The sequence below is a fragment of the Cyprinodon variegatus genome, unplaced genomic scaffold, assembly GCF_000732505.1.
Source record: "Cyprinodon variegatus isolate N-32 unplaced genomic scaffold, C_variegatus-1.0 Scaffold570, whole genome shotgun sequence".
Taxonomy (NCBI): Eukaryota; Metazoa; Chordata; class Actinopteri; order Cyprinodontiformes; family Cyprinodontidae; genus Cyprinodon; species Cyprinodon variegatus.
In genome coordinates, this window is record NW_015151023.1 from 500,438 (window position 1) to 516,250 (window position 15,813).

General features: G+C 39.3%; 1 protein-coding gene across 6 annotated transcripts in view; it reads right to left on the minus strand.

Moving 5' to 3' along the window:
* Positions 1–3,426: 3,426 nt before the first annotated feature.
* The window catches only part of LOC107095759 (rap guanine nucleotide exchange factor 2-like), a 63,660-nt gene continuing 51,273 nt past the window's right edge, over positions 3,427–15,813 (minus strand). For 2 of the 6 annotated variants that reach the window (XM_015392025.1, XM_015392027.1), the window contains 13 exons: positions 15,579–15,736; positions 14,635–14,649; positions 14,124–14,364; positions 13,447–13,830; positions 13,071–13,282; positions 12,144–12,267; positions 11,675–11,698; positions 9,674–9,897; positions 8,475–8,642; positions 7,968–8,117; positions 6,571–6,772; positions 5,993–6,489; positions 3,428–4,513 (listed from right to left, as the gene is read on the minus strand). In XM_015392025.1, the coding sequence (XP_015247511.1) occupies positions 4,155–4,513; positions 5,993–6,489; positions 6,571–6,772; positions 7,968–8,117; positions 8,475–8,642; positions 9,674–9,897; positions 11,675–11,698; positions 12,144–12,267; positions 13,071–13,282; positions 13,447–13,830; positions 14,124–14,364; positions 14,635–14,649; positions 15,579–15,736 (2,758 nt within the window). In that variant the 3' untranslated portion in view covers positions 3,428–4,154. Of the gene's footprint in view, positions 4,514–5,992; positions 6,490–6,570; positions 6,773–7,967; positions 8,118–8,474; positions 8,643–9,673; positions 9,898–11,674; positions 11,699–12,143; positions 12,268–13,070; positions 13,283–13,446; positions 13,831–14,123; positions 14,365–14,634; positions 14,650–15,578; positions 15,737–15,813 lie in introns of all 6 variants that reach the window. The other 4 variants (XM_015392028.1, XM_015392023.1, XM_015392024.1 and 1 more) reach the window with 3 other exon arrangements.

Genomic DNA, 15,813 nt, shown 5'->3' on the forward strand with positions numbered 1-15,813 from the left:
TTTTTTTATTGCTCCTTTAAAAGAAAAATACATCTAAGGCAATGGTTAAAATAAAGGGCTAAACAAGGATTCTAGTATCAGGAGAAATAATAAATGACATGGATGTCTAAAAAGCTGCCCGGAAGTAATGAGTGTAGTGCTGCAATGGTTCCACGCTACTCAGTTTTATTTAATAAAGAAAATAGAGGGTGGCAATTAAAAAATCTAAACTAAAAAAATGTGATTTGCGGCTCATAAAATCCAAGAAGACGAAACAATGCCTAAGTAAATGAAAGCAGAAGAACCCGTTCTATTAAATCTGACACAGTTTGGTCAGATAGAAAGTTAGGAGCATCAAATTTCATCAGAGGAAAAACCTTTTTTTTTTTCAAAGTGTAAAAAGAAAAGAACAGGTACTTTTAAACCTGGGTCTTTATGCAGTATTTATTGATTCCCAGCTTCATATAAACTGGATGTTGAGGCATAAACATTTTACATTTGAACAAAAATATAACCAATATTTACAATTATTGTATTAAAAATACAAAAAACAACCGATACATACTCCACCAATTGTCTTTTTAAAAGACATACAGGTTAAAGTAGTACAAGAAAGAATGAAGAAACGAAGGTCGTCACCAGCTAAATGTACACATCTCACTGACATCACACACCGAACGCAGTAGCAGTTCTACCTACTACACATCTTTACGCTTGTACATTTTTGTGCAACTTTTTGTTTTTCAATTTTACGACTCGACCTGCTAATATGCACATTATCTTCAGAGTTGAATGAAAGTAAATGATGCATGTCACAACGGTATCACAATTATTAACAATCTATCTGCAGCCATTACAAAAAGAAACGACAAAAGAAAAACGGTTTAGTGTGTAGTCACAGAACACAGTGAAAAACACAGCTGTCATTCATCTTTTTTACTCAGTCTGTAAGCTTCCAGGGCTGATCAATGTGATCAGTGTGATGCTGTGATAGAAGGAAACACAACGTTCTTTTTCTTTTCACAATAAGATCTTTTGAAGTTAGATGATTGGCAGCTTAGAAAGACAAAATTATAATTCTACTTCATTTTTCACCTTCCTCACCGGAGTCAAAGATAAAGCAAACAAACCAAAAAAATAAAAAATCCATATGTTCAGTCATTTCCACAGATACAGAGAAAAATGTTGATATACCCAGATGATGTTTGTAACAGACAAGAAGTGTTTCTGAGAATCAATCTAGTAGCACAACAGCAAAGATGGAAACAGGGTGTCCGTGTGGACATCATCTACTACACCTTAACACACCGTCGGCTGCAGCCAAATGCTGATTTCTGAAGCAACAAACCAACTAGAAATTAAAAAATAAAGAAAAAAAATACAGAAAAAAAAACAAACCTTGACTTTTTCAGTCTGGTTGTATCCTTCTAAAAAAGGAGCCTGGGAAAGCATCATAAATAAGGCATTTCATCTCAGAACAGTTTGATTTGCATTGTGAATGACCGTGTAAAGACATGTTTGCAACCATGGCATCGTAAGGCGCTCGGACATTCACAGGAAGATGTTCAGCTCAAATACAAATTACTGGATGCTTTTACTATGAAGGAAATAAATACGCTCAAATGGAGTAGAAATTTAAGCAATGATGCCTTCTGAAATGTGCACCAATACCCTTGATCTTCTGTGACCTTTCATTAATTAAAAAAAAAAAACAAGCAAAAGAAAGCTGAATGTGTTTGCGGTCGTCACTTTGAACGATGAGACAAAGACAGGCTTTGCTTTCATTTTGGGAGACGATTGACGGAATCGTACATGGTTTCATCGAGTGTGCTTTTCACGTTCTCCCAAAGGTCCAAACATGTTGGAGCATAGAGGAGCTCAGACATAAACTATATTCTCATACCCTGGTATTCAAGCCAAACATCAAGGATTGTGCTCAAAGTGCTAGAATGAAACTTGATCAACGTTTGTACTGATAGATAAAACTTGTTTTGTTGTGTTTGTCATTATACTGCATGATGATTCAAACGTTTTCCCTCCAAGCTTCTTGTAAATTCAAACAGAAAAGTGATAAGCATTCACGAGTGAACATGAGATAATACTGGATTCAAAGTTCAAACACTCAACAACGGGCGGGTTGTTTCAGTCCAGACTCAGAAATGTTGGGCTGACCTGGTTTCGGTTTATTCAGCCTCTAGAGTGCAATAATTTCAATAAAACTAAAGAAAATGACAAGAAAGAAAAACATAAACGGGAAGAAATCTAAAGGGAGATTAACGATGATGAAGTCAACTGCTTTTACCTTTAATAATAGTCTTATTGTTCTGAATTGTTCAGGTTTTCCTTTTTGAAAGAAGAAAACGGGAAAGTGCAGATGGAGCTGATTCTGCTGCGTTAACAGGAGGGTTTGGGGGCGCTGTCTCCCAGTTTATGCTTCTGTAGTGTTTTTTTTTTTTCTTCTTTGAAATCTGTCCAAAGTGCCAGGCATTTCGTCATTGTCTTTGACTTTCTCTCCATCTCTTCTTCACAGTATTTTTTGCATGCAGGGTCATCAAACCCCCCATGATGCTTTAAGGCAGGGGAGGGAGACGAGGAGCGAGGAGTCCACCGGTTGAGAGGGGGAGCCGACTGGAGGAGGCAGGCTACGTAACTGTTGACCAGTCTGTAGGTCTGCCTCTTTAATTCAGTCGAAGGTGGAGGGGAAGTGGGCGGGGGGCTTCCTAGGAAACCATCCACTGCTGCTCCTCAGACTGCTGACACCTGCTCATCTGCAGAGAGGAAGACACAGAGAGGCACAGGCGGTAAATTAAAAGCAGAAGGATTTGAAAACAGGAAACAAGGTTCTGCATCAGTTGGGCTAAATTCTGCTCTGTGTTTAATCCCCTCAAAATATAGACATATAAGCATTCTACAAGGAAGGAGACACTAATATTCCCATATTTGTCAGGCTAACAGTTTTACATACAACTATTTTGTGCTTTAAAAAAACATAATTTATATAATACTATAGCCTACACGGGGTAGGCTAATAAATCAATCAAATAGAAAAAACTAGTCTGCAGATATAAATCTATCTATTTAAATCAGCTTTTCTAACACTGAATTTTGCATTTCTTTATATATTTGAAGGGTTTATCAGTGGTATGAAGTTATATCATCTTTGTGCTCAAATCTCAACATTCTCTGATTTAATATCAGTTGCCTCTTTAGCAAAAAAGGTCAAAATAAAGTTAAGGATAAAGTATCACTTGCATACTGCTAAGGGTCAAGCAACATCAGAAAGCCTAAAGCTCTCACAGTGTACCCAGGTCTAAGGTTACACTTCTTTATTATTAGTATTGCACACATTTATATAATAAATAAATCCAGAGATTAAAACCAGGAACAAACACTGCTCTATAGGACGGATCGTTCTGTTTTATCTATGCAATGACCTGATCAGTTGTTTTCTAAACGATTTCCTAAGTATGTAAAGATTTGTCTTTGTGTTTTTGTTAAATCGAAAGCTTTAACAGTTATTTCATTTTTACATTAAAAACTTATAAATCTGTTATTTTTTTCCTATGGAATGAAAAATGTTAAAGTGATAAAGCTTCGTTAAGAAGCCTGGTTCTCTAACAGTTTCAGATCTGCAGGGTCAACATCGGCTTTTTAAGCCAACCGCCTGCAGCTTAACACAAGAAAAAAGGGGGCTGTTGTTTTAGTGCCACCAAGTGGAAGCAGGAAGGTACAACAGGTACCTTTTAATAAAACTTTTACTGCATAAACTCACAGCCTCTCTGTAACGTTTAACCAAATGACACATATTTTGAAATATACATAAAAAATGAAAACAAACTTTGTTAACGCTGGGACAAGAGAGAGGAGGTGAAGGTTTCTGCAGTTGTTTGAAAGGTGTAAAGAACTGACTGCTATCAAACTGTTGTTGGAGTGAGAAGACAGTGAGAAGAGGAGAGAGCTGCTGCAGGGAAGCAGTGAGGAACCAGGCGGTCAGCAGGAATCATGCAGGAAGTCGTGTTGTGACGTTTAGATCTTGCAGTGGGACGAGGAGGGAGGGGGTCACTGTGTGGTCAGTTTCAGTCCTGGTGTTTGTATTTGTTCACATGCAGGTTTCACTGAGGATAAAGTTGTTACCTGCCTGGTGGGGGGTGGGGGCCTGTTAACCCCACACACTCTCACCGTCTGGGAGGCTCAGGTGTATGCTGCGCCAATGGTTTCCTCAGAGCCACTAGTTTTGGAGACAAGGACTCACCCTCCTCTTCATCCTCTGGCTCCTGCTCGTCCGCTGAGGAGCGGGTGCGGCGGAGGCTTCCCCCCCGACGCTTTGCGGCCTGATGGGCCTGATGAGAGTCAGGCGACTGGGTGACCATGCGTGAGCGCTGCAGCGCCGTGGTGTAGTCCGGCGGTCGGCGGCTCGCTGCGGACGTGGGGGCAGGCGGCGCCGGGTGCTGGCCCTCGGCCAGGTCAGAAATGGTGAGAGCGGTGTAGCCAGGAGGAGTCGGCGGAGGCTCGCGGTAACGGCCCTCCTTTCGAGCTGCACACAAGAGAGCATTGATACCTGTAAGTACGAGCTGTGGATGTATACTTTTAGAGTATTAGTGAGTATCACATAAATCACACATAGATCTACAGACAGACTTATTTTGGATTTCTCTCTATTTAAATGTCTAGTTCTATGTGAAAGAAGTGGTTTGACAGGTGCAGCCCAGTCTATGAGATTATTATTTATTTCAGCCAATTAGATACCAACACACAGAGGTTCATTGCAGACACAGCAAAAAGCAGCAGCCTTTTCAGTTAAAAGCAGATCCCCAGGGAGACGGAGCTCTACAGGAGACCCTTCCTGCCTACAGTTCTCAACATCTACAACCAGTAAAAAAAAAAAAAAAAAAAAAAAAAAACCCAACACCCCCCTGGGAGAAAATTTTTTTTTTTTAATGAAATGCTGCATTTATTTATGCTCATTTGAACAATTACTGTAAAACATCACATCGTTATGAAGGTAGGTGTTAGAACTGTAGTTGTATTTGACATGCAGATTTAACCTGGACCTACTAATTCCATCCACACAAAGGATAAGCCGCTAAAGATCATTGTTAAAAAAGTGGCACATTAACAGAAAGTTTGATGAAAGGAAAAAAACATGTGGTAAACTTTGTCTATGCAAACTGGGATAATGAGTCTTGAAGCGATTTTTATGTGAAGAAAACTTTGTATCAATTTGACGGTATGATCTGGTTGAACTGTAAAGTGCCTTGAGATGACATGTGTTGTGAATTTGGCGCTATATAAATTAACTGAATTGAATTGAATAGATGGCTGCTGTTCTTTCTCCTTTCTTTGTACACTGTGGAAAGGAAGCTTCAGGGATGGTTTTAACTGAGCACAACAGAACCCAGGCTTTATTTTGGTTTGCTGGATTCCAGCTGCATTATTTCACAGTTTTGCTGTATTTTCAGGGGTGCAGGGCCAAGCACCACTACATTTGTACATCCCACTACGATGCATTTTGTCCCTTATACTGACATTGTGATCTCTTTTTATTTTTGAATGCTAGTAAATGTACAGACCTATTCTGAGAGGATCTATAAATAAAAGCATGCAGGCTGTGGAGGTGGGAGAAGAATTGGCTGGCTTTCCCGGCATCCTATTTGTTAGAGATCAGCTAAGCAGTCAAACAGCGACTAACAAATATAAACACATCCTACAATCTTTACCTCCACAGTTCTTGTTGTGATCTTAAACTCAAGACTAAATAGTTTTGAATTCAACTTTGGTTTATTTTTCTCTACACTTGCTTGATTTCTGTCACTTTTAATTCTTTATAGTTCTCTCATCAATCAATGGATGTGTTTTGCTATGTTCCCCTGTCTGTTTCCTTGATTTGATGTGTGTCCCAGGTGGCTAAATGTGTTTTGTGTTGTTTTTATGCTCTGGAAGCATTTGTTACCTGACTGTATAAAAAGTGCTCTACAAACAAAGTTTGACAGACAGGACAAGAAACAACACTCACAAATAAAGCCTTTACCCCCTGTTGGGATGGGTGATGGAGACGGCCGGCCGAGCTGCTTGGCCTCCTCTGACCCGGTGGATGTGATGCTACTAGTCTCTGGGTCAGCATTTACATCCTTTCCTCCTCTCCTCTTAATCGTTCCGGTGTCTCCCTCTGATTCTTCCCCCCAGTATGCGGCCGAGGATGAGGAGGAGCTGGCCGATGCCCAGCTTCCCCTGGTCTGTGCTGCCCACAGAGCAGCAGGACCCCCTAATAAGGCCTCTGATGCTGAAGACAGCCCTCCAATGCCAATCTCCCAGCTACGTCCCTGCTGCATGTTCTGAATGTTGTCATGGGAACCAGAGGAACAGGAAGTCCAGGAGCCTCGCCCGCTGTCTGCAGCATCCAGGGACACACGATCTCCCTGATCCTGAGTCAGTTCCTCGGAGCTGGGCGAGGAGAGTACGGTGGTGCAACCTCCATAAATACCTCGACAGTCTTGCATCGAGGAATACGACCTGTGATAAAAACGAAAAGAGACATTTTAAAAACTATTCATTTAAGAACTTTGCTTATATTTCTAGGTTTCTCTATCCTACCCCAGACTGTACTGGTCAGGGTCAGTTGTAGCCCTTCTTTCCAGCCGAGCCCCACCTATGTGGGATTCACCAACTCCTCCAGAGTGACGCAGTCTCCTCTCCTCCTGGGCCATGTCGAAAGACGAGTTACTGACGAGACTGGAGCGAGACGAGATCTCGCTGTGACCAGAGTCTGAGTAGGCGTCGCCCATCCTACCGTAACCTGGAAGAAGGACATAGACAGGCTAAAATTTGGTTCATTTGAATCTTTACTTTTACAGACAGATCTCTAAACCTGTGTGATTATCACCTTAGATAGATTAGCTATATCTTATGTTTTAGATGTGAAATATCCAATGAGGATATTCTAATACATTGTAAGGAAAGTGTATTTGTGAACCAAAACACATTTTTTCTATCTTTTAATGGAGGACTGAAGCAAACCTAAAGTTTTCAGGCAGAGTTGGGGTGCAGTACTGTTAAATTTAATAGTTATTTAGTGTGACATGATGCTAAAAAATGTAGGTCTGCCTTTATCTGATAACATGGAGGATTTTCTGTGATAGGAGAGATAGAGCTGTAATGTGTTCTGATTTTGAGAAATATTTGTTCTACTGTAGTACATATTTTATTCCAAAGAAGTTTTGGTTAATTTATCCTCAGCATCTGATCCTCAGCATCTGATCGATGCTGTTGCTGCTGTAGAAGCACATCAACTAAGAAACGTGTCTCTGATGTAGTAAAAATGATCCAGTTTATTCCTTCAGTGTCACAAACATTTTAATTTAAGTAACTTTGCAGAAAGACATCTTAACATAAAAGACACTGTAAGAAAACAGTGTGGCTCCACAGCCAATGTAACATCAACCTTCAGTCAACGGACACCTGGTTATCCTTTCATCTGTGTTAAATATTAAACTCAACCGACACATATGAAACTAAAATGTCCAAGATAAATAATTCTTTACTTTCTAATATAATAAGAATCAAGACAAAGACACATTTTAAGACCTTTTAAGCAAAACATGAAAATAAATACTGAATGACTTTGCCTTATACAGGTGCACGTCTAATTAAACAACGAAAAAGGTTTTATGATCCAAGCTATTCTTAAGCCAAAAGCTTAAGAATAGCTTAAAGTTTTTCTATCTGTATTATCTGAAATATTGGCATATGACATTTTAAAAGACTAACTGACTAAAGGAAAACTGTCTAAACTTAAAAAGGATATATGTGAAGAAATTAAGTTGAGAATGTTTTTATTTTTTAAATCCTTTTTTGTTAAATTTCTGGTAAACCAAAATAAAGGGATCAGAAATAACTACCGCTATAAATCATTACAGTTGGTGGCCACCAGGTGGCATAGGCAGCACTCAGTGACAGAGAAAGAGCTCTAAGCGGGAGGATTACTGGTTTACCCTTCTTGGGTGAGCTCTGAGGGGAAGTGGGAGGAGAGGAGAGGTGGGAGGAGGCGTTGGACATGGTGTCCTCTGGCTGCCTCCGGTGCCTTTCGTTCCCCTCCTCAGACAGAGACAGGATCTTCTTCAGAGACTGGGGCGAACTGGTGCCTGTAGATATTTCCAACAAAACAAGCATAATTAGCTCGAGGAACGCTACAGTCTCCCATGTGGGGGGTGGATGCCAGGCTGCATTGTCTGGATGTTCTACTTTTTCTTTATTTGGCTGCAGCCTCTAGGTGGCAGCATTGCTATAGAGAAGAAACTGCTCCTTGAAGTTTGTAAACAGCTCAAGGAAGAAAAACAAAACAATGCAGAAGTAGCTTAAAGAGACTGAAAGGAAATTAGCACTTAAAAAAATAATAACTTCCTAATAAATAAAATTGATTTTTTTTCCATACTGCAGCTACATTTCTATTAACATATCCTACAACCAAACTGAGAGATTGTTATCCATAAGTTTCTAACCAAAAGGTGGCAGATCCTTGACTGGCACCCTCTTCCGGGACGGGTAGAGGGCCACACTGGGGACTTGCAGGGCTTGGTTTCCTTTGGCCAATTGGCCCCGTTGCTGACTGGCTGCTCTGGATACGACTGGAGAAGTGTCTGGTCGTTTCCCACCAGCAGTCTTGGGTACTACGAAAAATGTAAAAACAGGAGTTAATTACAAAAAAAAAAAAAATCTGAATTGGGCAAAAGTTTAAGAAAACGACTATTGATGACAACCAGAGTCATTTTATCCCTGCATCAACAGCAACAAAAGTAAACTGAGCAAATTAACTAATAGTGTTAATTTCTGGGTCAGCCTTTGTGATGTAAATTGTCTAGATAGGTCTAAGTTTTTCATTGCTATTGCTATGTTTGAGCTCTAAAATCTATAAAACTTGAACATAATTTCATCATAATCTGCCTTCCTTTACCTGAATACATTAACCTACAAATGTTCACATTTCACAAAAAAATCATAAGGTCCTGCAAAAAGAAGAATTTTGCAAACATAAAAATTCTACAAAATGCTTAAATTACAAGAAAATCGAGAGCAACAATGTGGAAACATGATGCAAATAAAAAAGAAAAACATAAAACACACCTAAACAGAGGGATGCTGGAAATAAGAACAACAGCAATTTAAGAAAAGTTGCAATAACAGAGTTCTTCCAGACCACTAGGGGGAAACAATCATCAGCTCATATGGGACCAGATCATAGACATTACCATAAATAATCATCTATGGTGCAGACCCTTGGCAAAAACATAACTTCATAACTTGAAGGCCATGCTGAGGACATTTGCAGCAGGTTTTCACTTTGCTGCTCTGTATTTTTTTGTAACTGCAGCTTTTTTTCGTTGCTCCAGGACCTTTTCAGGACCTTTATGCTGTGATGTTGTGAAATCATATAAATATGGCCATCATCATTATCTGATCTTTCAAAAATTCGGGTCATACTCTCAGCAGCCATTAAGTCACTTCTCTAAATTTATTTTTAATTTTAACATATTTCATACTTTAAAAAAATATATGTACAACGATCTACAAGCCAGATCAGAACTGAAATCCAAAAAGTAGTAAATACAACTGTATAAGGGTTTAAATTTACAATAATAGCTAAACATGCCTGAGCATAGAGAAAGTTTTGATGCCATATTTAGAGAGTAGCTGCACTCACATGTGCTGATTGAGGGTTCACACTGTAGTGAGAACGTTTGAAGGCTCTCCTCGTTCGTCTCAAGGCTCAGGTTGGAAAGGTACTGCTTGACCTTTCTGGCCATCTGGGCGTCCTCATAGAGCTTTTTGGCGTTCAGGAAGGAGCTACGTCGAACCCGCTTCTTGTGCCCGCCTGTCTGGCTTACGTCGAGCACGGCTGCATTGGCGCTGCCCTGACTCAAAGACCTGGTCAGGTACGCATAAGTGTAAACACAACAAAAATCAGAAAGGGAAAGTGAATTCAGGCTATAGATAGAAATCTACAGAAATGACCAATAAAATTCTTTAAAATAGCCGATTAGACTGTTAAAGTCTAGGGGGGTTATACAGGGAGCATGGTGTTTAAACTGAAACATGCAGAAAGCAGCTTTAGGTTTTTTTCTCTACTTGAAAACATTCCAGTCATTCCAGGAAGAGTGGGGGAGGTGAGAGCTGACAGCTGGAGTTAAACAACGCTGGAACAGAGAGGGCGACTACTGTAGCAAAGTCATAGTTTACATTTCTGTGGTTTGAGTCAGAGCTCGTAGTAAATCGTAGTAAGAGCTTTTGCTTGTGGTCTCTGACAAAAAAACTCCTGACAACTGCTTGTGGTCTTAACTTAAAGCCACATTTGGTCCTGTTAGCGGACAAAAAATGAAACAAGTTGCACTCAAACATTTTAAATCAACTATTTGCTTTCTCTAAAATTCCTTTTTCTTTTTAGAGGATTTTATCATTGGGAAAAAAATGCTTATAAATAACATATAAAAAGTGTTTTTTACAAAACATGGATGACTAAATGTGCTGCAATATGTTACAGATAACTTGTTCTGTAATGCACCTGTCACACCTTGATGATTTAGACTAGCATATGCCTGATGTATGGAAAATCTTGCAAAAACGCTAGCATACGTTGGATAAGTGCGTATGTTTTGTATAAGTTCTAAGCACGCTGAAACACGCTGGCATACATCGACATACGACATACTCGGCGTACATCAACGTGTGCTATAAGCTACAGGTAAGTTGTGACCGTAAACATACGTAAATGTAAGTTACTCATAAGTCATGGTGTCTAGCTTATCCAAAACCTATGCGTAACTTATCAAGAAACCGTCAGTACTCCTCCAGACTTCATTCCATCATAGGGTGAGCCTGAAGGTGAGTGTGATGGATCCTACCTGCGTTCACGCCCACGACCAACAAACTTCCTAGCAGACATGACAATGAATCTGCTGCGACTGCAAACCTTGTTTCTTTTTCTTTATTTCTTCTCTTTTTTTTTTGGCGGGCGGTACAGAGCAGCTAGGTTAATACTGTGATCAAAGAAATCTTTTTATGTAGGCTGGGCGTATCGCAGCCCCCTTCAGGACACTGGCTTGTGCATCATTTCATGGGCATTATGCTGCTGTGCGTTAAGCATAAGTTAGGCTGTCGTTGGACATATGCTCTGGAATCGTTATAATCAATGTATACGCCCAAAATAAAATAAAAAATACATAGAAAGTTCAGCGTATGCCAGTGTTTTAGAAGATTCTGGGACGTCAGGCATACGCTGGCTAAATCAGCAAGGTGTGACAGGGCCCTAAGTACTAAAATGTGTGATTTGACCACAAGAATGCAAAGAATGAAAACAATATATGAATACATATCTATACTGAAAATTCGTTAAGGGCAATTCTGATAGATGAAAAAAAAAAAATTCCAAAACTGGGACTGCATGCAGTTTGTTGAAAACAACATAAAACTGAAGGTGACATTTGCTAATGAAAGCCCAGCAGTGACCAGAGTGACCTTTACTTGGCAAATGTGGCCTTTGTTACAGTCAGTACATTCAGTATCCTGAGGTTAGTGTCAAGCAGATTTAGTGGGAGGAACTCAAGGTGGTTAGAAAAGGAAGATAAAGAGGCAAAGCAGAACAAACATTGGCAGATAGACATGGCCACAGTGCAGAGAGGGATAAAGATTTGGTTGCCAAACTTACCCTAAACTTCTCCATTTCTTCTTCCTAGAGGACGGGGTGCCACAAACAAGAGAAGCATGGATGGGGAGGGGGGCAAAGGGTATATGAGCAAAGAGAAAGACAGGAGACAAAGCTTAGGACAGGAAAGACCACCAAGATCACCAAAGAGAAGCGATTACACCACACCCACATGAAAGTCAGCAGACAGGATATCGAGTGGCAACGCTTTAGAGGACATCATTAAACAAAGGCTTGGTTTCACTGAGCAATTTTTAACGCCAACAGTGTGTTTAAAGAAACAGTTGCTTGAAAAAAACAATTGCCAAAAAAGAACAGCTGCTGGAGAAGCGTGATGCAGAAACTTGACTGAATCTAAATGGACTGGCTGACCCCACAGAGCAGGTTAGTCAGTGGAGTGCTGGCTGCCCCTAAAGGGGAGGGGAGGGCTTCTGGATTATTCCTACATCGGACCTTCTATACGTATCCTTACCTGGTTCGAAACATGAGGGCTGGATCCATATTGACGGAGGCCATGCGTCCAACGTGTCGGATTTCTTTGGCAATCATCCTAAGCTTCTCAAAGTTCACCAGGCCGTCCACTTTGGAGTCATTGCCTGTAAATTTAGAGCATTAAATCTATTTCAACTCTTAAAGAATAAAAAGTGAAACATTCCTCTAGAGAGAAAGAAACTAAGGCTAAGGTTAGCAACTGCTGTTAGCTTAAAAAAAATAAGTTTCCTTTTTTTTATTTTAGTTTTGTAAATGTAAACTCATTTCTAATTCAACTGTACTACAGTAGAACTTAACTGCTTAATAAGAAAAACGAAACAAGAAAATATTAAGTTTAATATAAACTTTATTAAAATTTGAGTTAAATTAGAGATGAATGTATTTTCTTATGCTGTTTTGAAAAGATAAAAATGACAAAGTTGTGTTTCAGTTTAACAGAAAATCTGTCTTTATAATTATATTTAAAATGTCTTTAAAATTATATAATTATAAAATAGATAATAAAAATTGTATTTAAAACTAATTCTTCTTCTACTTCTACTGTCAAATGTAACACCATCTGCTTGTTTATTCCAACTTGGCAATATTTTGTTAATGATTAAAAAAAAATGTTGCTGCTTAAAATATATATCAAATATTTCTTGTTAATATAAACAAGAGCCAGTTCTTTATATCAAAACTTTTCAAATTTTGGCATTTTCTCCAAAAAACAAATTGATACCAATCTTGCAGATCTTTTACTCATTTTTTGATAATTAAATATTAAAATCAATAATTTAAAGTCCAACCAATTAATAAAGTCTAACTAATCTGTAGCTTGTCAGCTATTGCCATGATGTGACTAACTTCATTACAGTTGATTGGCCTGAAGGTGGATTAAATCAAAAGCAGTGTTCCTGTCACATACCTTCATGTAGGAAGGTCAGGTCCTTCTTTATAACTGGGAACAGGGGGATGATAGGTGGCTGAAGGTTTTGATTGTTAAGAACATTTCTGTACTTGGCCATATTTCTAGAGGGGTCGAAGAGATCCTGCAAATCCCCGAAGAGTTTCTCATATTTGCTTGGTAGTTTTTCCCATGTTCCTCTTAGTCTGGAGACTGGAGCCAAGTTTAGACCACTGAGAAGAGAACCACAGGTAGATGAAAACAGATTTTTTTGTGTCCATGTAAATCGTGTTTTCTACCAGCATAGAATACTGCGTACTAAGAGAAAACGTAATACAGTAAAGAATACAATAAAGGTTTAAGTAGCAAGTAATTAATATATTGTGTTTTGTCTAACCTGATGATTGCAAACATGGAGTTGAAGTTCTTGCATTCTCGACAATGTAGAGCGATCTTGATGAAATGCTTAATGATCTTCATGCGCTTGAGCTGGTTGGCCTCCCGCACCACCTCCGTTGCCACCCAGAAGGTCTCCTGGTTGATTGACTCCTCGAAACGCTTGAGACTGAGGGAGCCGGTCTTTGAGCGCCGCTTGAACAGATCGTCGATGTATTCGGTGGGTTCAATGGCACAGAAGAGTTCAAAGGCTCTCATGGAGAGCTGGGTTGCCACCTCCACGGTGCTGAGCTGTAGCAGAGAGATCTGGCCTTCTCGAAGGAGGTCCTGGGCATCTTCATCGGAACATAATGTTTCTGTCTCCATGTTGCTCTTCAGGTAGTATCTAGTTGAATAAATTAGATAATTTAGATTTTTTTTAATCAATTGAAATGTTAAAGATTGCCAACTTAAAAAAACCTATATAAAGGAAAAAGTCTCTGAAATTTGGAAACAATTGCCTCTCAATGTACAGAAATGTATTAATAAAAGGAAGTATATATGCTTAGGTGCTCCTTGTTTAGCTAAAATATCCCTTTAGGAGTGTAAACATAACCTAACCTGGGCTAAAAATGTCAAAACATTAAAGAACAGGAAAGTTTTCTTGTGCGTTACTTTTTAGATTTTAAACATTCTTACCTGCCACTGAGCTGAATCCTGTCGGCTAGCTTGGAAAGCTGATCTGGTAACCTCCTCTGTTTAATGACGCCCTCAGGTGTGACAGACACTTCACATAGCGAATAAGCCTCGGGTGCAGCAGTCAGGGCAAACTCCCTAATAGCCTGGGCCACCACTTCTTTCGCTGTTGTGTCCTTCCCAATCATAATATATCGAGACTGCTGGTCCGCTTTGAATACTCGTAACACTTGGTCCGACATATCTGGGGAGATACATTTAGATTTATAGGCAAAATTATATATAATTCTGACTTAAAATAAAGATAGAAATACAACAAAACACCTTTAAAAACCAAAAGCCACCACCGCCATCACGATAAAACCCAGACCTATGTACCCCCTAAAGAGCATTTCAACCATTTAACCCACAAATGTTGTGCAAGAGATTCTGCATGCCTGCTTGGTAAAATGGGAGACGCTTAAATGGGACAGAAGAAGAAGCAGAATTATGAAGGGGAGGGGGGGATACTCACTCAGGATAACTTGAACTGAAAGGATAAAAAAAAAAGATGGAATGACTTTAATTTGTTCTCTACCAAATATTTTCCCCTGATCATTTATAAAACACATTTTATTTCACTAAATACAGTTATTGAGACTACAGTCTCACTCTATCATAATTGCACTATGGTGTATTACCATTGTAGAGGTAATACACCACAACTTTGCTTATAAGCAAAATAGCAAACTAGCACTTTAGGAATCATTTGATGGTGTAGTACCCTGATGAAAACCAAAGCTGGATTAACAGAATCCATATAATGAAAAAACAGCATTAAAGGGATGTTTTAATCATTATGAAAAAGTATTTCCTTGTTTGGATACTTTGTATTTGGGTGTCTTAAAGCACTACAATTTAAAATGCGAAACTCTGTTAAAAAACGGTCTGCATAATATGTCACATGTATATCAGCATCAAATGATTGTTAGCATTTAGATTCCTAGAGTAATAAACGCTAAGCATCCCTACAGAGCATAATGTTACATGTTGCTGCTTGATGCTGTTGCACACAAAATATTATAGTTCTTCAAGTAGATATATTCGGTCAACAACTGAATTTTATTTTCCTTTTTTTTTTTCTTATTTGCTGACAGCCAATCAGAACTGGTCAATAAAATTTGGCAGATTCGAGGTTCTGACAGATTTTTTGAGGGCATCATTTCAGTAAGAGATGGAATGAGGAAAATAGTGAACTACTGTAACTGTTTTCACTTCAATATTAAACAATACGGTACAGCCCCTGAAGAGAAAAATCAGATTTCTAGACTGCACCATTTAAATAAATCCCACCTGTCATCTTTATCCCCTCTCAAATTTACCTCAGAATCATGTTCTTCTTACTAAACCTTGGGAGTATCTTAAAGATAAATAAAACAAAATAAATCCACACTCCCCCAACAGTGTGTGAATACACACCAGGCTGGTTGTTGAAGTCCAGGATGCGGTGGTGTGACTGCAGGAGGTCTGGGTTCGACGAAGACAGGTTTCCACTGACCGGCAGAGCTGGTGGGATCTGTTTGGACGGCTTCATGCCCACTATGCTGTCATCCTGTGATTGCCCTACACAAACGTCGCTATGGAAACAAGAAGAACAGAAGGAAGTGGGTGGAAGAGCACTTCAGTCAACAAGCAGAGGGCGGCGGATGAAAAC